Below are 23,135 nucleotides of genomic sequence, written 5' to 3' on the forward strand. Positions count from 1 at the left end.
GAGTTCAAATCTGAGTTAATTTTGGATAGCAGGCAAATCTGGTGCTTATCACGATGATGTAGAATCTGAAGATTTTGTACAAGGAAATTTCTTCCTTCGTGTGATTATGTCTCAGCTGTGATGGCTGGAAATTCATGCCTATCTCCAAGCAGAGTTCCTCCCAGGGTTTAGTTTATTCAGAGTTTGAAGGACTAGGATTTAGTATCAGTATTCACATGTTTCATAGGCCCACTTTTAAAACAGTTTTTTTTTTCTATTCTCTTTACTCATCACAGTTGAGTAGACATGTACAACTCTCTTGTCCCTGCCTCGGCAGTCTGTCCGGCAGCCTCCTCTGCATCCCAGCAGATGAAGGCAGTGGTATGGATGCAGTGGGCATCTCCCACAAGCCCTTCCTTCCAGACCACTGCCCTTGGAGCTGGAACTTCCTGGGCATTTTCTTGGAAGCATTCAGGTGCTTTCTCTGATGTGAAAGAGTTCGATAGCTTTGCATTTATTCACTGGGGGACCATTTTATGGGAATACAGTAAGTTTGGATTATATATGATGGCCAGAATTAATAGAAGAGTATTAGGGGAGTGAGACCAAAAAGGAAGCAGGAAAACTTTGCTGGAAGAGTGCTGCCACACCCCTGGTGGCCCCAGCCTGAGTACCAGTTGGCCCTCCCTTGTGAGTGTTTGGGTGAGAAGAGGCGGGAGAGCATCTCGAGTCCTGATTCAGCCACTTCCTCCCAGAAGCAGTGGGGGTGCCACAGGCTCCCCCTGGAGGCCGTCAGGCTCTTCGTCCTGCCCAGTTCCCCAGGGTCTGGATGCGGGAGGAACCTCACACTCCCCTTTGCCTCATCCATGGAACCTACCAGGAGCCAGGCTAAGCCCAGAGAAGGCTTGACTGGAGGCCCCAGAGGATAGTAGAAGGGGAGTGGAGATAGATTTATAACCACGTTTTCTACTTCCTCATGTGGGCAGATTAGTTTGCATCTCTGAGCCTCAGTGGACAGATCTGCAAATGAAGGGTGATGAATACCAGGCTCGCAGGTTGTCATAAAGTCCTCAGGAGAGACCTTAAAGAATTCCTTGACCTGGTGCCACCACACGCACAGGGCTGAGAGCCCAGGGCCTGGAAGGGGCAGCCTGGCGGTGGCTGGGCTCGTTCCTTATGGGCCTTGTGCCCCGTGGGTCTGAGCCTTGTGTAGTCAGTGCCACGGTGGGCGCAGCTAGAGAGCGGTGTTCTGTGGGGTGTAGGAAAAGCGCCTGGGAATTTCACTGCTGAACGTGATGAGACCCTCTGTAGGAGCCGCTGAGTACCTGGACAGAAGGATCTTGAGAGCTCTCTTTGTCCCTGTAGGAGTGGCAGGGGGTCTACTACGCCAGACGGAAATCCGGTGACAGCATCCAGCAGCACGTGAAGATCACGCCGGTGATCGGCCAAGGAGGGTGAGCGCCCACTATTAACCTCGGCTGTTTGAGGGGCCCCTGTGGGCATCGGGTTTGTACGTGGGAAGTGCAAGTGGGTTAAACCCACCAGTTCCACAGGACTGGGTGTGTCCATAATGCGTGCCGAGGCCGCCTCCATGCAGCCACTGAACAAATCACCCCTCTTCTCCTGCCTGTGGGCCTTCTGAAGCCTCAGCCCAACTGTCCACCTCCGCCTGGTTGTCTGTGGTTGTCCCCGGACCCCAAGGGGCCAATTTCTAGACCTTCCCTTGTCATCACTGCAACTACAGAACTTCGGGGCTCCCTGCCTCAGCCCCGCCTGGGAGCTGAGCTCCTCTCTTTGGGGTACTGGCTCTGTGATGATTCTCTCCAGGCCTCAGGGCTTGTTCACGAGGAGACAGAGCACGAGGGTCATGCTTAGGAGAGAAAGGCGTCTGACCAGAAGCTGAGGCAGCTGATTCCATGTAACCTCAGCTTACCAGAGGAGCCTATTCATTTGCAGGGAAACAAAGAAAATATGCAATTCCTTTTCCTTCTCCCAGTTGTTTTGTGAGGTTTATGGAGCCAAACAGGACCCCTAACAGTACCCCACCGAGGAGCCTTTGTAAAGGAGCCTGGAGTCAACCAACCAGCCTCTTAGTATAGGTGTACAAGGTACACATGCCGTTGCGTGACATTTTGGAAAAAGAGCAGTTACGGTGTGAATAACCAGGAAGGAGAGCCCTGTCTGTGATTTAGTGTGTGTGTGTTAGTCACTCAGTCGTGTCTGACTCTTTGTGACCACGTGGACTGTAGCCCACCAGGCTCCTCTGTCCGAGGACCTCTCTAGACCAGAATACTGGAGTGGGTTGCCATTTCCTCCTGCAGGGGATCCTCCTGACCCAGGGATGGAACCCAGGTTCCAGCATTGTGGGCAGATTCTTTACTGTCTGAGCCACTGGGGAAGGTTGAAAGGCAATCTGTAGCCATCAAAGTGTCTGTAGGGTGCTTTCCCTCTGATTTCACTTACTGGTTAGTTTTGAAACTGTTCCTGCTCAGTTCAGAGACCACTGTTCAGTGTTTCCTGCCGCTCTGCTTCACTCCAGGTGGCGGGGGCACCGGCATGCCCTGAGCGGGGGTCACGAGCTTGCAGAGAAAGGCCCCTGAGGGCCCCCCTGCCCCCACCGAGCACGCAGGCCTCCGTGGGGCCATTCCCAGCAGCAGTCAGAACTCAGGGCCACGCTGGCCATCACGTCATTGTTTCCGACTTCATCCGGGGACTGTGTTTTCAACCTAAGATGCACTTGTGTGTTGTGTATGACCAGAATTATTAGCTTACAAAGCAGAGGAGACCATGTTACCAAACATCACCATGTTTGGTGATTTCTGTCAGGATGAGTTTTTCTGATCTTTCTGATTTTACAGGTAAGAGCAAGAAGTTCTGTTGTCCAGAGGCAGTGTTATTTCCCACACCAATATTTCCCCCCAGTGAACTATCAGAAGAAAGTCTTATTAAGGGTAGGGACGTTTTACCTCTTCCTATTTAGTGATGCTCAGTACAGAATAACCAGCATATTCGATTCTCTCTTCAGAGTCCTCCAGAGAAAACAGAACCAAAGAGACAGAAACAGAAACACCAAAAGAGGTTCCTTACTGTGGAACCTAACATGGCCCTGTGAAATTCTAGCTGCGCTCGAGAAAAGTCTGGCTGGAGCTGACCTTTGTGTAGCACTAAGGCACCTGTTGTCTTTTCCGTCTCCCTGTGGTGACGGCCAAGACCACAGGCTGTCTCGGGGTTCTGTCCATGACCTGAAAATAAACGGACTTCTCTCTGCCCTAAAAAGTGCCATCGTGCACGATGACCAGGCTGTGAAAGAATGTGGAATATTAAATATAAAAATAGCAACCATGGACTTTGGTCAGTGTCCAAATGAGTGCCTTCTATATAAGCTATAAAAGTGTTCTTGTCTGCAGAATTAAAACCCATTTCGTTTGGAGTAGCATTTCATCCTGTCACCAAGGCTGTCTAGGAGCCAGCCCTCAGGAGTCAGTTAAAAATGTAGTATCCGTTAAGAGAATGTTTCTGAGCCAGCTATGATTAAAAGGAGAGCCCAGTTTTTGAATGCAGGTGTAGACTGTGTCTTAAAAAAAAATGCATCTTTTATAGATTGTGTTTTATTGGAATTTAAAACCTGCCCCAGAATGGACCCTGGAGTTTTTTACTTGAAGGAGATTCTGTTGATGTTTTCGTTTGCTGACTTGTTGAATTGTCTCATGTCTGACTCACTAATCATGGATTATTCGTGTTATTAGGAAGATCAGGCATTTCGTCTCCCTCAAGAAACTGTGTTGTAACAGTGACAAAAACAAGCAGGTAAGGCCTTCAGTTTGCTTCATGGGCTTTGTCGGCGTGACCACGCATCGTTACCCCCTCACCACTGCTCTCGTCTGTCTTTCTCTGTATCTACGGTAGTTGCCAATTTAGAGGCTTTAGGGCAAAATGAGGCCCTTAGACAAAGAGTAAAAGAAAAGATTCACCAGCAAGCCTATGCACTTTATTAGTAATGCTACATAGGTTATGATTTAGCTTGTGACTGAACAGCGCAAGACCAATATATTTAATGAGATCATAAAATGTTTTTTCTTCCAAATAAAAGCTGTTCTAATTTTCTACCTTAATTTCTTACATGAAAAGTATATATTTTTTTGAGCATTTCACCCCTATAAATTCATGTCAAAAACAGAAATCATTTGCAATTAGTACTGCAATTCTCTTTAACCATTATGTCATGCAGAACAATCAGAGAAGGCAATGGCACCCCACTCCGGTACTCTTGCCTGGAAAATCCCATGGACGGAGGAGCCTGGTGGGCTACAGTCCCTGGGGTTGCGAAGAGTCAGACATAACTGAGCGAATTCTCTTTCACTTTTCACTTTCATGCGTTGGAGAAGGAAATGGCAACCCACTCCAGTGTTCTTGCCTGGAGAGTCCCAGGGACGGGGGAGCCTGGTGCGCTGCCATCTATGGGGTCGAACAGAGTCAGACACGACTGAAGCGACTTGGCAGCAGCAGCAGCATGCAGAACAATATATTTGAGTGTTTTCTGAAGTAACAGAATTTTAATGTTGCTGTATTTAGGAACTTTATTTAGGTAGTTGTATCATAGAGAACAGCAATGGTGTGTCATTTTTTCTTTTTGATTTATACTTTAGTACTGAATTGTGTGTATTTTCACTTTATGCTTTAAAGTTTGTTGATTAAAAGCTATTCAACAAACATAATTACCAATGGTCTATTTTTTAATAAAAATTTATTTATTTAGATATACTCAATGTGCAATATTATGTAATTTCAGTACAACACAGTGATTCACAATTTTTTAAAGGTTATAGTCCATTTATAGTTATTATTAAATATTGCCTGTAATCCCTGTGTGGTACTGTATATCCATGTAGCGTATTTATCTGATGCCTAGTAGTTTATGCCTCTTAATTCCCTGCCCGATTTTCCTCTCCTTCCTTCCTTTTTCCCCACTGGTAACCACTAGTTCTCTATACCTGAGTCTTTCTTTTCTGTTCGTTCATTTTATTTTTTATATTCCACACATAAGTGGTATCATACAGTCTTTCTCTGCCTTATTTCGCTTCACATAATACCCTCCAAGTCCATCCATGTTGTTGCAAATGGCAAGATTTCATTCTTTTTATGGCCGAATAGTATTCCATTGTGTGTGTGTGTGTGTGTGTGTGTGTGTGCATGATCTATTTTTTAAAACCTTTCAAACATGGCCTTTGACTTAGATGAAGATTTTAACCGAAGGGACAGTGTCTGTCAAGGGTATGAAGGGCTTCAGGGCATAATCCCTTTCGGGTAACATGTCGGAGACCTGGGAGGTGATTGGGGTCAGGAGGAAGCCTGGCCAGGCAAGCAGGTAAACTAGGGAACTGCAGACTGAAGATTCCTGGGCTCTTCCCAGTGAGAAGGTGGCTTCCGGGGACACAGGCTGAGTGCACTGACTTTCCAGCTGGCATGTAAACCCTTGGAAGGTATCCACGGCCATGCGTCTTTAGAAACGAACGATTCGGTATTTGTATATATTGTGAAGTGCTCACCGCACTAAGTGCAGTTAACATCTATCGCATACATGGCTACAAGTTTTTTATTTTAATGAGAATGTCGAATACCAACTCTAAGCAAATTTCAAATATGCAATGTGGCATTACTAACCATAGCCCAGGTTATACCCCACATCCTCAGCACTTACTTGTTATAACTGGAAGCGTGTACGTTTTGACCTCCTGCATCCCTTTCACCCACCCCACCCCCACCTCTGGCAACTACCAAACTATTGTCTGTATGAGTGAGTTTTTGTTTTAGACTCGACATATAAATGATAACCTATTGTATCTGTCTTTCTCCACCTGACTTACTTCACTTACATGGTGCCCTCAAGGTCTATCCATGTTGTTTTAATTGGCAAGATTTCCTTCTTTCTCATGGCTAAATAATATTTCATTGTGTGTATAGAAACCACATTTTCTTTATCCATTCAGCCATGCACAGACACTTGGGTTGTTTCCACGTCTTGGCTATTGTAAATAATGCTGCAGTGAGCATGGGGTGTATATATCTTTTCGAGCTAGTGATTTTATTTCCTTTGGATAAATACCCAGGACTGGAATTTCTGGATCATATGGTAGTCCCATTTTTCATTTTTTTTAAGAACTCCTCCGCTGTTTCCCATACTGTCTGCACCAGTTTACATTCCCACCAGCAGTGCCCAAGGATTCCCTTTTCTCGACATCCTGGACAACTCCTGTTATTTGTTTTTTATTTACTTTTTGGTAATAGCCATTTTAATGAGTGTAAGTTTATATCTCATCATGGTTTTGCTTTGTATTTCCCTGATAATTGGTGATGTTGAAAACCTATTTGTGTACCTGGAAGTCTTCTCTAGAAAAAGTCTGTTTAAATCCTCCACGCATTTTTTAATTGGATTGTTTGTTTACTATTGCTATTGAGTTGTATGATTTCTTTATATTTTTTAGATGCTAACTCCCTTATCAGCTATGTGATTTACAAATATTTTCTCCCATTCGGTATGATATCTTTTCGTTTTCTTGATGACTTTGTGTAGTCCCAATTATTTATTTTTGGGGTCTTTTTTTTGCCCTTGCTTTTGCTGTCAAAAAAATGACTGCCAAGACCAATGTCAAGGAGCTTATCTCCTATGGTTTCCTCTAGGAGTTTCATGATTTCAGGTCTTATGTTCAAAACTGTAATCAATTTTGAGTAGATTTTTGTGTATGGTGTAAGATAGTGGTTCATTCTTTCCCATGTGGGTATTTAATTTCCAACATCATTTACTAAAGAGACTATTCTTTCCTCTTTGTATATTCTTGGCTTCTTCGTCATAAACTAATTGATCGTATATATGTGTGGGTTATATCTGGACTCTCTGGTGATCTACATCAATAGGTACACTGATCTATGTGTTGTTTTTATGCCAGTACCATCCTGTCTTGACTACTATGACTTTGTAGCATAGTTTGGAATAATAAAGTGTGATACCTCCAGCTCTGTTCTTCTTTCTTAAGAATATTAGAAAAGCATTCCAGAATAACAAAAGCAACCATGTACTTTTTTGAAAGATTTAGTTCAACATAAAAATGCCTCCATCAGCACGGTTTCATCTGGACTCAAGCAGTTTTCACTAAACACATCATTGACGAGGGGATTTTTGTAGAAACTGATACCTGTGGTGTTACTACGTCTCCAGTCAGTTATGTGTTAATACCATAAGTCCATGCAGAGAAGCAAGTCCTTGGACACCTCTGAGGAAGGAGGGGAACTGACTTTCATAGGTAAAAAAAAAAAAAAAATTCAGCCGCCAAGCTTAGACATTGCAGGTGGAAGAATGAGTGCCGGGGACCAGCCCCGGCTGATCCAGGGTATTCGAAGGAGAGACGGCTAGGCGAGGGTCAGGGAATAACTGCTTAATTACACTTTAATTAAGGATACAAAGAGTAATAGAATAAGGATAGCTCAGTGAGGAAATTCAGTGGAGAAAAGCGGCTGAAATAAGGATAGCTCAGTAGGAAAATTCAGTGGAGAAAAGAAGCTGAGTGGCTTGGTTTACGCGGAAAATCAATATAACCCGTGACACCAGGTTAGCTCTGACCACGGAGGCCGCAGGCGCCCTCTCGAATAGCGGAAGGTGCCCCACCTTAGACACCTTCTCGAGTGGGTCTTAGAAGCCCAGGCAAATAAATGGTCGCAGAGGACATCCGTGCTCCAGATGGACACTCAGCTGGAATTTGGGAGAGAGAGTGACATGGGGAGACCAAGTTTCAGTGAACAAGGCCCGCACTTTATTTTCCAAAGTAGTTTTTATACCTTAAGGTATGCATAGAGGATAATGGGGGAAGGGGTAGAGTCATGCAGCAAGCCAGGCTTTTTTCCTGTAAACTTATCATATGCAAAAGTTCAGGTGATAGACATCATCTTCTGGCCAGGAGGCCTGTTAACATTTTAAGAAACTTATCTTTCTCTAAAGGTGATTATTCCAAAGTCAGGCGCCAGCCTTCCAAAAAGCATTGGACAAAGCTGCATTTTACATTTCTATACACCCATTATATCAATCAATACACTGCCAAGGACACAGTAGGTAAGGAGTATGGAGACTTAGCAGCAAACATTGGCCCAACAAGTGAAAAACCCTTCACCAATACATTTTCTAATCAATCTTTTAACTACTCAAAGGAATCTGTGTTTAGGCAGTTTAGAACATCTCCTGCCTCTCACAGTTGGGAGGCTCTGAACAATTACATGTGGCCGGAAAAACCTATTCAGGCAGGCTAGAGGATTTCCAAAGGAGTTTGTAGGTTAAACACTGTCACACCCAGGAATTATTAACTGGAGCTGTAAGCTAACTCTTTTTCCAGAGAGAGGTAGTGGGAGACAGCCCCCCGTAAAGTCAGAGGTGTAGGTGAAAGCACAAAGCAGAAAGTAGGCAGACTCTGGTTTTGGGGGTAGATGCTCGAGAATTTCCAGGGGGACTCCCGAGGCTCGATCCCGCCTTTGCGTATGCCGAGCCTCCTTCCTCATGACCTTTGTCATGGGCGGAGTGCCTCACGCTGGCTCCCGGCAGTGATAGAATTCCAGTTGAGCTATTCCAGATCCTCACTCAATATGCAATATGCCGGCTCCCAGCAAATGAGGTTTGCATAAGAGGTGAAATGGGTGCAGGGAGAACCATAGGACATCCTGGTGGCTTTTTAGAGACACACTAGTGAACCCAGGCAGGGCAAGCCAGCGTAGGGGCTGGGACACCACAGTGCAGGACACAGGCCCACTGGGCGCGTTCACGCCTTTTCAGAAATGAGTCAAGTCAGCCCACATCCAAAGCCAAGCGCAGCCTCCGCCGCTAGCCAGGCCTTGCTCCTTCTCCTTTGCCACTTTCTCCTTTAGTGAAAGTGACCCTGTCTCCTGTTATCATTCTCCCTGCAGCTCCATGTCCCCAGATTCTGCCAGCCAGCCATGGTCCAGCCCCAGAAACATCAAGTTCCAGCTCCGTCCTCAGGCCCCTGAAGTGCCTTCGTTGCTGTGTATCACGCCCACCCTTATGATGCTACCCGTGTGCCTCCCTGCCCTCTTCTCTCCAGCAGGGTCCTTGGGCTGTGCTTGTGTGCCTGTGCTGCCTGGCACCTAGTGGGTTCCCAAGCTGTCGGTGAGCTGGGATGGACGTGAATGTTCTGGTCCTGGCTTCTTGCCACCTGTAAGCTCTTCCTGCCTCCCGGGGTGGAGGCAAGCCCTTCGCACAGGACTTAGGGATGCAGAAGAAGAGGGGCCACCTCCTCTTTTCTGAGGCTCAAAATAGAAATGTCTTTACTGCCATAAAGTAGCTGCTGTTCTGAGAAGGGTGAAAACGCGGGGCTCAGATGTCCTGAGCCATTGACGTCACCTAACGATGCTACACTGGCCTGGAGAGACACTTTAGACTTTCCGATAACAAAGGATTTTTATATCTCTGGCCAGCCATGGTGTTCTTCCTCCTCATCAAAGGAGGCTGCAGTGAATAGTGATGGGTCTGTGACAGGAAGGCTCCCTGGGGGTGGGAGCAGCCCGTCTACAGGCAGCTCCGGTAGCACTGCTTTCTGGGGTTTAGCCCTGATGTCAGAATCCACCCATGGGTCTGCATTTTAACAAAGGATGAAATTGGAAGCCAGGCTGCTGTCTGCTGGTGGTGCTTGACATCAGCAAAGATCTTTTTTTCCTGGATCTTTCCTAGAAGCACAGCCCACCTAATCAGCATCTCCTGAAAAGATTCCCTTGTTCCTGTAAATTTTTGCCAAAAGGCTGGAAATGCCCCGGGAGGTTTGGTCTGCTATCAACATCAGCTCCCCCTGCAGCATTCTCACACTTTCTCCCCAGATAAAGTATTAATATTAACGAGCTGTTCCATCTGGTTCCAGGGACACAGTCTCTGCTCTGGAAGCCATGGGGTCCACAGACAGATAAACAGGACACGTTTCTAGAGCACAGCGTGGGGAGGTGGAAACCGGGTGCTGGAGAAGCACAAAACACAGGACCAACTGAGGCTGGCTAGGATTTTTTTGGTGTCCTCTAGGACAGAGGGCTACAAGCTACGGGCCAAACGTGGCCTGCTTTGTAAAGTTTTATTGGCTCACAGCCTCACTCTTGATTACATAGCACCTGTGGCTGCTTTTATTCAACAGCAGGGTCGAGCGGGTACAGTGGAGGCCATGTGCCCAGCAAACCCTAAAATAAATGCTCTCTGGCCCTTTACAGAAAAAAATTTGCCTGCCTCATTTCTAAAAGGTGATTTTCTTTCTTGGATCTCCTACTTCTGAGGTCAGGGACTACCTGCCAGTCCCCTGGAAGGGCCCATTCCATGCCTGTGGGACTTCAGGGGTCTGGAAAACACAGTCCAGGGGTCAGACATGTATAGCGGAAGGAGGCTTCCGGCATCCCAGCTTTACACCAGCTCTTCCTAAGCTGGCCTGGTCAAAGCAGAGGGGATCTCAACATTGCTTCCCCCATAGCGCCTACCCCCAGCCCAGTTTCAGCGCAGCCCACATTCTCATTCCTGCAAGCCTTGGCCATTAGAATACAGGGAGCATCAGTCAGTTCAGTCGCTCAGTCGTGTCTGACTCTTTGCGACCCCTTGGACTGCAGCATGCCAGGCCTCCCTGTCCATCACCAACTCCCGGAGTTTACCCAAACTCATGTCCATTGAGTTGGTGATGCCATCCAACCATCTCATCCACTGTTGTCCCCTTCTCCTCCCACCTTCAATCTTTCCTAGCATCAGGGTCTTTTCCAATGAGTCAGTTCTTCATATCAGGTGGCCAACGTATTGGAGTTTCAGCTTCAGCATCACTCCTTGCAATGAACACCCAGGACTGATCTCCTTTAGGATGGACTGGCTGGATCTCCTTGCTGTTCAAGGGACTCTCAAGAGTCTTCTCCAATGCCACAGTTCAAGAGCATCAATTCTTTGGCACTCAGCTTTCTTTATAGTCCAACTCTCACATCCATACATGACTACTGGGAAAACCATAGCTTTGACTAGACGGACCTTTGTTGGCAAAGTAATGTCTCTGCTTTTTAATAAGCTGTCTAGGTTGGTCATAACTTTTCTTCCAAGAAGGAGGCATCTTTTAATTTCATGGCTGCAGTCACCATCTGCACTGATTTTGGAGCCCCAAAAAATTAAGTCTGTCACTGTTTCCACTGTTTCTCCATCTATTTGCCATGAAGTGATGGGACCAGATGCCACGATCTTAGTTTTCTGAATGTTGAGTTTTAAGCCAACTTCTTCACTCTCCTCTTTCACTTTCATCAAGAAGCTCTGTAGTTCTTCGCTTTCTGCCATGAGGGTGGTATCGTCTGCATATCTTAGGTTATTGATATTTCTACCAGCAATTTTGATACCAGCTTGTGCTTCATCTCGTCCAGCATTTCTCATGATGTACTCTGCATATAAGTTAAATAAGCAGGGTGACAATATACAGCCTTGACATACTCCTTTCCTAATTAGGAGCCAGTCTGTTGTTCCATGTCCAGTTCTAACTGTTACTTCTTGACCCGCATACAAATTTCTCAGGAGGCAGGTCAGGTGGTCTGATATTCCCATCTCTTTCAGAATTTTCTGCAGTTTGTTGTGATCCACACAGTCAAAGGCTTTGGCATAGTTAATGAAGCAGAAGTAGATTTTTTTCTGGAACTCTTTTGCTTTTTTGATGATACAATGGATGTTGGCAATTTGATCTCTGGTTCCTCTTTTCTAAATACAGCTTGAACATCTGGAAGTTCACGGTTCACGTATTGCTGAAGCCTGGCTTGGTGAATTTTGAGCATTACTTTACTAGCGTGTGAGATGAGTGCAATTATACGGTAGTTTAAGCATTCTTAAACTTTAAGCAAATCCCAAAGCATTTGCCTTTCTTTGGGAATGGAATGAAAAATGACCTTTTCCAGTCCTGTGGCCACTGCTGAGTTTTCCAAATTTGCTGGCATATTTTAGGATTTGAAATAGCTCAACTGGAATTCCATCACCTCCACTAGCTTTGTTCATAGTGATGCTTCCTAAGGCCCACTTGACTTTGCATTCCAGATGTCTGGCTCTAGGTGAGTGATCACACCATCGTGATTATCTGGGTTGTGAACATCTTTTTTGTGTAGTTCTTCTGTGTATTCTTTCTGGGGAGCGTAGTGCTCTCAAACACCAGGCGCCCGTGGCAGGCTTGGAGCCCTGGGGCAAGTGCGGGGCTGCAGCTGGTGAGGTCCGTCAGACTGCGTCACCTGTCCCCATTCTCAGGAGGAGGGAGACACGCAGCCATAGCAAAGCCTCTGGGAGAGGCACATGTCTCATGTCCAATAAGAGGAAGTGGTTTTGTTGTGAAGTCAGAAAGCACAGCCCACCCAATGAGCAGCTCCCGAAAAGACTCCCTTGTTCCCCGGGGTAGTAGCAGGAGAAAAATCATGGCCGGCCTCGGAGGAGGTGGTCTGCTTTCTGACTAATTGACATTACAGGACAGAGGCTGCTTGAGAGCAGACTGAGACCAATTTGACCTGGACTTTGCACAGGGCTTCCCAGAGCTAGACAAGAGAAGTTCCTGCCTTCGGAATTTCACTGAGCACCTCCTCACCCTCATGACAGGAAGGTTGTTTCAGCCCTGGAAAATAGGAAGGACATAATCTCTGAATGCAGAAGAGCTATTTAATGTGAATCCATTTGGCTTAGTGGAATCTTTGTTTCTGTCAGTGAAAACATGTGCAATGATCATCACAGACTAACATCAGTGTGGGGACAGGCATGTGGAAGTGCCTGCTTTAAGAGCACTTTCACACACGTGGCTTATTTTGGGGATAGTAGAGGCAGAAATAGGGACTGAATTGGCCAAGTTTGCAGTTATGAAACCTTGCTTTGAGATAAGCGTTTCAGGGTTCACACTACCATGCCATTTTATACAAGAGACTTGAATGTGGATTTTGATATCCATGGGGGTGGAGGACGACCAGGGGGTGGGTCCCATGGATGCCAAGGGATGACTGTATTTTGTTTTATAGTAAACTATTCAATCTTGAAATTGTTATAAAGATTAGGGGAGAATAGAACTTTGCTGTAATAATAATGCATAATACTAAGCCTGTCATAATTGCCTAAAACAAGATACAAAGGATGTAGAGTGCCAGGGAGTGAGAAAAAGGAATGGAACAGATCTTTAGTTTTGTGAAGACTTTGAGTGAGGAAGGAGAAATGGAGCCCTGAAGGCAGAAGCAGTGGAAAGTTTTAAGGTATCATATTAGGCTCAATATGGGAAAGAATTATTAGAATTGAAGTGGAATTGGTAGCCTTTGTGGGTAGTGAGTTCACCACCATGGGAGGTAATCAAATAGAAGTACACTGAGCCTTCAGTGGGAAGAGCTGTCTAGGAAGGTCACGCATTGGCCGGAGGTTAGACTAGAGCAGTGGTTCTCTAAATGTGGTTCCCAGGAGCAGTAGTGGCCCCAGGAATTTGTCAGACTTACAGAGCTCAACTACAGAATCAGAAGTTCAGTGGGTGGGCTGGGCAACCCACTTGTTTGTTTGTTTGTTTATGGTTCTGCTGGCTCTTCATTACTGCGTGTGGGCTTTCCCTAGTTGCGGTGAGTGAGGGCTACTCTCTCTAGCTGAAGCGTGTGAACTTTACTGCGGTGTCTTCTCTTGTTGAGGAGCACGGGTTCTAGGCGTGCGGGCTTCAGTGGTTATGGCATCTGGGCTTCATTCTCCTGCGGCACGTGGGATCTTCCTGGTCCAGGGATCGGAAGCCATGTTCCCTGTACTGGCAGGCAGATTCTTAACCACTGGATCACCAGGGAAGCCCCTGCCAATCTGTTCTAATAAACCTTCCAGGTGCTTCTGACTCACTCTGAAGTTTAAGCGCTACTGGCTAAGAGGAATGGTTTCAAGATTCTGTTATGTGAATTCCAATCACAGGTTGATGAGCAGAGGCTGTTCTGGATTTGATAGAGTCAGGAGCTGGTTTTCACTTCTGGCCCTCCAGCTTTCCCCTCCTGAACTTGAGGCCCCTGACCCAGGCGGCTCAGAATCCTGTGTGGCAGACGACCCCCAGCATGCTCCGTGTTTGCCCAGCTTATGCCCTAGACCTGCCCGTCCCAGACTGAACTGCAGCTCATCCAATGGTCACGTCCTCCACGTGTGAACCATTATGAGATTCTAGGAACTTAGTATGAAAAAAGAACATAGATTAGCTCATTAAAGACATCTCAGTCGCATGTTGATTCCATGTTGAAACGATAACATCTTGCACATACTGTGCTTAAAATATTAAACTAATTTCACCTGTTTATTTTTTAATGCAGCTACTAGAAAACGTAAAACTGTATATGTGACCTGCATGTGTGGCTCTCACAATATTTCTGTTGGAGGTCTGGCCCTTCCCTCCCCTGCTGAATCGTACCCCAGAGCCAGCTCCCCGCGCCCTCTCACAGGTGATAGAGGGGCCCACTTAGCTGTGCACACAGTCCAGCTCCTGCCAGAGTCAGCGCAGACTCACCGAGCCTCCCAGGAATGCTTTCCCGTGACGTGACAGGAGCTGAAGCAGACTTCCAGAAACACTTTTGTTTGGGATGATGTAAAGGTCACCTTTCGTTGGTTCTCAAACTGCCGCAGAAATCTAGCTGTCACTTTCCAAACCTGTGGGGTAGACAGTGGGGAACAAGGGCCCCCCCCCCAACCCACTGCCCCACGGCCCTGGAGTTCCCACCCTCAGGCTGGCTTCTCTGGGTGTGCCTTGCCTCTTGCTGCCCTGACCTCTAGTCTCCCCCCATCCTGTGCCTCCAGGCAGGTGGCCCGGCTGAGAGACATCTGCATGATTCGGGTGCTTACCCACAGTGTGCGCGGAACAGGGGCTTAGTGCTCAAACAGCTTCACCCACCGCCTTCTCTGTAAGACGGGAAGAGTGTGGCGGGTGCAGGGACCCAGGAGGGAAAGGTGGGGAGAGTCACTTGCTCGTTTCTAGTCTGATCTCCGGTGATAAAACACATTTTCAGTGCATCGTCAATCCCCACTACTTGAGATGTATCGCATGGGGGTTTTTTGTTTTCTATTTCCTGTGCTAACATAGAAAATGTATCCATGGAAACAAGGTGGGGAGAATTTTTTTAATAACACCATTATACTTCTGCATCCTAAAAATACACTCTTCAAGTTTCTGCTCTGTTGACGACCTCAGCATCCAACTAATTCTACTTGGATTTTATTAGAGTGTTGATTTTATCCTCCCTTTCTATACTGTTACCTTTGGTGGCAAATATATCTGAGATGCACTTCTCCTGCCCATAAGAACACAGAATCACAGAGTTGTTGGGAAGTTCGTCTAGCCCGTTTCTCTCCCCCAGATATGTAATATATGTCCTCTTTAAGTGAGCATTGTCTGGATTGTCTGTGCCACCCATTTTTGAATGATGCAGACCCTTTGCAGCTTCCTTCAATCCAGGTTCTCTCCCCTCCGAGAATCTTCCTGAAGCTGCCTGCCTCCTCTGCCCCACGGGGAGGGTGATGCTGACTCTGTGTTTCTGTATCATCCATATGCTGTGGGTCAGTTCTCACCTTGGGCCACTGTGCGTGCCCAGTAGATATCAGGGAAGTATTTTGAAAGCTAACTTTTACTCCTTAGTACAGTGACATTCAGAAGGCATAGGAAATCAAAGGGACAGCCTTGTCTAGGCCCAAGTTATTATTACATGTAGAGTTTTGATCTGTACACATATCACATGCTGCTGTGAAGAATATCTGCTGTGTTTTCCCATGGCGCATATCCAAGTGTGACTTCTTAAAAGGAAGTGGGAGAAGAAGGACACTGCCGCTGAAAACGCAGCTCGAGTTACCCCTGGACGTGGCTGCTCGCGTTTAGAGATGGCCTTTATGCCATCAGGGCATCACCACGGTACCGCGTCTGTACAGATGCGCTTGACTCATAGCAGGTGCCCCAAGCATTTGTCCATAGATTTAGTAAAGCCACTAAGGAAGCAAAATTTTTCCATTTAGCTTTAGTACATATTTACGCGGAGCTATTTAAAGAAAGGCCTCTGGTGTTGCAAAACCACAGCTTTTCCTGAGAAACCACATTGGAGCAACCAAAACCCTGAGCAGAGCGGGGTGCGTATTTGTGGGGTGTCTGAGGGTAAGACAACCCGGAGCTCCCGACAGGGAACAGGACAGGATGCTGAGGATGCAGCCGTGGGTCATGTGTGTGGAAAAGCCTGGGCTCGCAGGAGAGAGGGGGGCCTTAGGCCTGGCGCTCGGCACAGCAAGCTTCGTGAGACCCCAGAGGCTGAAGCTGACAGAGTCACCTGGCTGACAAGGGGGAGGAGTGACCGAGAATATTCTGGGCACGTGTACCTGCGCTGAGCACTGTGGGAAAGGAGGCTGCCTCGTTTCAGGTAGATGCAGGCGCTCCGTCCCTTGTGGGCAGCAGGGCAGCAGGCCCGGGGCTGTGTGCCCTCCACTGGAATGGGACACCTTTGCCCTGGCTGCTCCTTATCCAGTTCTCTCTTCCACAGCAGGAGGTATTTATGGGTCTTCCCAGGTGGCGCCTGTGGTCAAAAAACCCGCTTGCCAGTGCAGGAGAGACAAGAGACTTGGGTTTGATCCCTGGGTGGGGAAGATCCCCTGGAGGAGGGCACAGCAGCCCACTCCAGCATTCTTTCCTGGAGAGTCCCATGGACAGAGGAGCCTGGCGGGCTGCAGTCCATGGGGTCACACAGAGTCAGACATGACTGAGTGACTTAGCACGAGTGAGCTAGCCTGTGGTGGGGACAGCCAGGAGGCAGAGGATGGGAAGAACAGAGTGGGACGAGTTCCTAAGGCCAAGCTGGGAATCCAGTTTCCCTCTGTGTGAGACCCCACGCCCGCTCACCTGTAACACCCCGCCCCATTCTGCGGGGCCTCAGTACCGAGGCCTAAAGAGGAAGACAAATTCGTCTTGCTGATGAATGGTAAACAGACATAGCTGAGCTATTTCTTAAATGTTAGTGTTGCCTCTTGATCTCTGACACATTTAAGACAACTAGGATTGAAAGAGGAAATTTTCTGTTGGTCTTTGAGAAGAAGGGCTTTCCTCTCAAAGTTAGCTAAAATTCCCAAGGCTGCATTTTTGGATGATTGGTGTCATTCACACTAATGATAGACAAATATTATCTAGGTGAGCAATATTTGCTCACTGTGGAGACTTAAAATAATTCAGCACAAGAGGTTTTTGCCTTACCTTAGACCTGACTTCACTCTAGGACACGACTGAGGGACTGAACTGAACTGAGACCTGATGTAGGTTAAAGTTTTACTTAACCTGTTTTTATGCAATTTATGAGTATTAGCAATTGATAGGAAATTGTTCTTTTTCCAGAGCAACAGTTGGTGGTTGCCTCCTTTAAGGAATCACTTCACTTCACACTGAGAACTTTTCAGTTTAGGACACGTGCTCACCTAAGCTGGGCATTCATTCCTCTAGTCAGTAAGCAGCAACAGCCTTCCAGCACCGTGGCCTGTAGAAGAGACAGGACGGCTGAGAATGCAGTCACCACGTTCTACCCCATATCCGCTGAAATCCTTGGCTTAGCTCACGGGACCACCCCTTCCACTCAGGCCTACCACCCCCACCTGGGAATCAACTCAGAGCACCTCTACTTTCCTCATCTCCCTGCATTCGTGAAGCCACTAGTTCTGAAGGCTGTGTCTTCCTCGCAGCTCTCGGCTTCACGCCCCCTTCTGCCCCGCGGCCCCACTCATCCCACCCCATGGCAGCCTCTGGCTGTCTTGCAGGAGCGCCCTGGCTGCTCTCTCTGTCTCCACTTAGCAGTGTGCAGGGACCGCCTCATACAGGCTCATGAGAGCTGACCGTTCAATTTCTGGAGTTCTGTGAGTCATTATTAAAATTAAATTATAGAATTATGCTGTTAAATAAATTTTTAAAACAGGTAATAAGTACTCAAAAATCTACAACTTATTGGATATTACTACATTTTACTATTATCTGTGCTCTTGAGGTTACTTACGTTTCTTTTACCTGCATGGGGGAAGTGCATAGAAAGTTATCTCACATCTCCCCAGCCCAAGTTCAGTGATATCATGTTGGTAGCTTCAAACAGCAATGGTGGGGATATTTTTAGACCAAGGAAATCAGTAAATGTTATAAATCAGGACTTTAAAAAAAAGAAAAAGCACAGTTTATTAAGTGCTCTTCTTAATATTATTGTGGTGAAAACAGAGAACTCCCCCTCCCTCCAAAGAATGTTTTAATTTGTATTTAAGTATTTGTTAACTACTCACATCTTTAAAATCGTTCTACAGCATCATACACCCTTGGAAAATTCTGAACAGAGAAATTCATTGCAGGAAAAATGCTCAGGAAAGACACGGTTCATATGGATAAAAATAAAAAAACTTTATGTATGTGACTTAGTCTAGATCACAGTTTTATCTGCATTGGCTCAGATTTTTAAAACTGAGACATTACTGACAAAAAACACTGTATTAGTTTTAAGTGAACATATAATGATTTGATAGACATACATTGCAAAATTATCAACACAGTAAGTTAACATCATCACCACCCAGTTAAAAATTTTTTTCTTTTGATGAAAAAATTTAAGATCTACTCTCTTAGCAAATTTCAAATACACAATACAGTATTATTAATGTATACATGTATCCTCAGAACTTGTTTACCTCATAACTAAAAGCTGGTATCTTTGGATCACCTTCACTCATTTCACCCACCTCTCAACCCCCCGCCTCTGGCAACCGCCAGTCTGCTCTCTGCAACTATGAGATCAGGCTTTTTGTTTTTAGATCCCACATATAAGAGATGTCATAGTATTTGTCCTTCTCTGAATTATTTCACCTATCATAATGCTTCAAGGTCCAGTTATTGCAAATGGCAGAATTTCCTTCTTTATTATAGCTGAGTAATATTCCATTGTATATATAAATGCAGGAGATCCCTGTTTGATTCCTGGATCGGGAAGATCCCTTGGAGAAGGGATAGACTACCCACTCTAGTATTCTTGGGCTCCCCTGGATTGTCTGTATCCATTCCCAGATTTTCTTTATTCGTTCATTCACTAGAGGACACAGAGGCTGTTTCCACGTCTTGCCTGTTGTAAATAATGCCGCAGTGAACATGAAGGTGCAGCTCTCTTTGTAAGACAGTGATTTCATTTCCTCAGAATAAATGCCCTGAAGTGGGATTCTGGATCATATGATAGTCTCATTTTTAGTATCTTGAGGACTCTTCATACTGCTTTCCAAAGTGATTGTACCAATTTGCATTCTCACCAACCGCGCACAAGGGTTCCCTTTCCTCCATATCCTTGCCAACACCTGATATTTCTTATCTTTTTTGATAATAGCCATTTGAACAGATATGAGTTGATATCTTGTTGTGGCTTTGATTTGCATTTACCTGATGATTAGTGCTATCGAGCACCTATTTGTATACCTGTTGGCCATCTGTAGATCTTTTTTACCTAAATATCTAGAGAGATCCTCTGCCCATTTTTTAATTGGGTGATTTTTTTGCTATTAAGTTATATGTGTTCTTTCTTTTTTATGTTAGCCCTTTATCAGATCTGCGGTGTTTTCCCCCATGCTGTGGGTTGCCTTTTCATTTGGCTGATGTTTCCTTTGCTGTGCAGAAGCTTTTAGTGTGATGCAGTCCATTTTGTCTATTTATGCTTTTGTTGCTTTTGCGTTGGTGTCAGATTTTTTACAAATCATCACCAAGGCCAGTGTTAAGGAGCTTACTTCCTATGTTTTCTTCTAGGAGTTTCATGGCTTCAGGACTTAAATTCAAGTCCTCAGTCTATTCCAAGTTGATTTTTTGTGGAACGTAAAATAGTGATCAGTTTTTATTCTTTCGAATGTTGTTGTTCAGCATCCTTTTATCTTATGTATTTATTAGCAAATTATTTTATAGTTATTTTTATTACTTTTGTCTTTTATAAGTGACAATCTACCACCTTTACAACATTAGATTGGTTTTTGTATATTACTCTCAACAGTGAGATTTATACTTTGTGTTCCTATTAATTAGTTCTCTTTTGTTTCACCTTAAAGAAGTGTCTTTAACATTTCTTCTAGGGCCAGTTTGTGCTGTGCTGTGCTTAGTCATTCAGTTGTGTGTGACTCTTTGCAACCCCAAGGACTGTAGCCCACCAGGCACCTCTGTCTGTGAGGATTCTCCAGGCAAGAATACTGAATGGGTTGCCATGCCCTCCTCCAGCGAATGTTCCCAACCCAGGATCGAACCCAGGTCTCCCACATTGTAGGTGGATTCTTTACCATCTGAGCCATCTGGGAAACCTAAGAATACTGGATGGGTAGCCTATCCCTTCTCCAGGGGATCTTCCCAACCCAGGAATCAAAGCAGGGTCTCCTGCATTGCAGACGGATTCTTTACCAGCTGAGCTACCAGGGAAGCCCAGGGCCAGTCTAGTTGCTACGAGCTCCTTCAGTGTTTCCTTATGTGTAAAACTCTTTATCTCCTTCAATTCTGAAGAATTCTGATTGACAGTTTTTGTTTTGTTTTGTTTTTTTTCAGCACTTTGAATATATCACGCCATTCCTTTTGGGCCTACAAAGTTTCTGCTGAAAAATATGCTCACAGTCATATGGAAGTTACCTTGTGCATAACAGATTGTTTTTTTCTTGCTGCTTTTAAGATTGAGCCCTTGTCTTTGACTTTCGAGGATTTAATTATAATGTATGTTGGTGTGGGTCTGTTTGGATTCATCTTATTTGAAACTTTTGCAGCTTCGTGGATCTGGATATCTGTTTCCTTCCCTAGGTTAGTGAAGTTTTCAGCCATTATTTCTTAACTAAGCTTTCTATCCCTTTCTCTCTTCTCTTCCTGGAATTCCTGTAATGCAAATATTGGTTGTGCGCTTCAATCTTTTTCATTCCTTTTTTCTTTTTGCTGCTCGGAGTGAGCCCACTACCCTGTCTTTTGTGCTCACTGATCCTTTCTTCTGCTTCATCTAGTCTGCTGTTGGCATTCCTCTTTTGGAGTTTTCACTGCAGTTATTATATCATTCAGCTCTGGGATTTATGCTTGGTACTTATTTATATTCTCTCTTTATTGAAATTCTCGCTTTGTTCAGGCATTGTTCTCCTGACCTCAGTAAACACATTTATGACTGTTATTTTGAAATCTTCGTTAGGTAAATTACTTATCTCTACTTAATTAAGGCCTTTTTCTGGGGCTTTTTATCTTGTTCTTTCATTTGGAACATGTTTCTCTGTGTCTTCACTTTACTTGATTCTCTGTATTGGTTCTGTGTGTGAGAAAAAACAGCTTGATGAAACTTAATGCTCTACCCTGCCCGAGCTCTTGGTTGGCCCTCATGTCTGTGTGATTGTCTGGGCAGCCTGCTTTGAGTTAGTGGTTTCTAGAGTTGAAGGTGTGCCAAGACCTGTCAGTGTCTCAGTGGAGAGGATCTAGTCAGAACCAGATGGAGGCTGATTGGAAACGGGACCCTCAGGCAGCAGCTCTTGAAGTTGGAGATGGAAATGGCAAGCCACTCCAGTACTCTTGCCTGGAGAATCCCTTGGACAGAGGAGCCTGGCAGACCACAGGTCATGGGGCCACGAAGAGCTGGACACGACTGAATGACTAAATCACCATCGCTCTTACAGGTGAGACTGGGCATTTCTCTGTGCTGCCTCTGTGCTGTGCCCTTGAGGGACAGCCTGTTAAGAACTATTTTTCCATTTGTTGCAGTCCTGTCGAACCTCTGAAAGAAGCCCTGCTGGCTACCAGAGCCAGGCAATCAAGGGGTGTCTCCTGGCTGGCAGCCACAAAAACCAAGGTGCCATGTATGTGCACAAGCTCCTTTCCAGGAGATTGTTGTTGGTGTTCAGTCACTCAGTCGTGTCCAACTCTTTGAGACCCCGTGGACTGCAGGACGCCAGGCTTCCCTGTCCTTCACCACCTCCTGGAGTTTGCTCAAACTCAAGTCCATTGAGTCAGTGATGCCATCCAACCATCTCATCCTCTGTCGCCCTCTTCTCTTGCCTTCAGTCTTTATCAGCATCAGAGTCTTTTCCTATGAGTTGGCTCTTCACTTCAGGTGGCCAAAGTATTGGAGCTTCAATATCAGTTCTTCCAATGAATATTCAGGATTGATTTCCTTTAGTATTGACTGGTTTGATCTCCTTGCAGTCCAAGGGACTCTCAAGGGTCTTCCCCCACACCCCAGTTCCAAAGCATCAATTCTTTGGCTCTCAGCCTTTTGTATGGTCCAACTCTCACATATGTACATGACTACTGGAAAATCCATAGCTTTGACTAGATGGACCTTTGTCAACAAAGTGATGTTTCTGCTTTTTAAAATGCTGTCTAGGTTTGTCATAGCTTTCCTTCCAAGGAGAAAGCATCTTTTAACTTCAGGGAGATGCCGGCAGCATGAAGCAGAAGGAGAGTGCAAAAATGGCTTCCGCTGGCCTCCCAGTCCCTGGGTAGTATTGCAGTTGGCCCCAAGATGTGTGTTAAATTTGAAGCCTGCCCTTTAGATCAAAGCTTCAAGATAAACAAATAGACCTCTTTCACAGAAAGACTGAGTGAATGTCTGTTTGCTATCTGCTCTGGGCCCTGGGGTTTAGCCATGATGAGTTTGCATGGGCCCTTTAAGAACCATGAGTTTCCCATAGCCTTGCAGGTCTCATGGATCCAAGCACTGTTGGCTTCAAAGCTAGACATTTGGGGTCCCCTATCTCAGGTGGAAGTGGCCAGCTGTGGCATCCAAACTCCTTGCTTCTCAGGAGAAGCTGGGGGTTTCCACTTGATTCTGTGTTGTTGTGCTAGGGGTAGGGTTTGTGATAAGATGGTTGCTCAACCTCTCCCCACAACTTCAGTGTGCGATTTTTCTCCTTCACTTGTGTAGGAGTTGCTCAGCTCGTTTCCAGATTTTTTCCAGAGGGAATTGTCCCCTATGTAGTTGTAGATTCGGTGTGTTCATGAGTTGAAGACCCTCCTATGTCACCATCTTGAACCTAAAAATTTCCAGGATTTATTTTGTGGTTGATTTTCTAGATTTAAGAAAGTGGTGGAGAGAATGTTAATCATGCAGATTAAATTTAAATAGGCATCAAGTCTGTAGCAGTTTCGTTGTGAATAGTGCAAAATTTAAAGAAA

General features: G+C 45.6%; 1 protein-coding gene across 4 annotated transcripts in view; it reads left to right on the plus strand.

Annotated features, from left to right (window-relative positions):
- PDE8B (phosphodiesterase 8B) overlaps positions 1-23,135 on the plus strand; it is a 257,110-nt gene that overhangs the window by 184,003 nt on the left and 49,972 nt on the right. For all 4 annotated transcript variants that reach the window (XM_055536616.1, XM_055536617.1, XM_055536614.1 and 1 more), the window contains exons 9-10: positions 1,345-1,433; positions 3,726-3,786. In XM_055536616.1, coding sequence (XP_055392591.1) covers positions 1,345-1,433; positions 3,726-3,786 — 150 coding nt within the window. The remainder of the gene's footprint in view (positions 1-1,344; positions 1,434-3,725; positions 3,787-23,135) is intronic.

Source organism: Bubalus kerabau, chromosome 10, assembly GCF_029407905.1.
Source record: "Bubalus kerabau isolate K-KA32 ecotype Philippines breed swamp buffalo chromosome 10, PCC_UOA_SB_1v2, whole genome shotgun sequence".
In the NCBI taxonomy this organism is placed as follows: domain Eukaryota; kingdom Metazoa; phylum Chordata; class Mammalia; order Artiodactyla; family Bovidae; genus Bubalus; species Bubalus kerabau.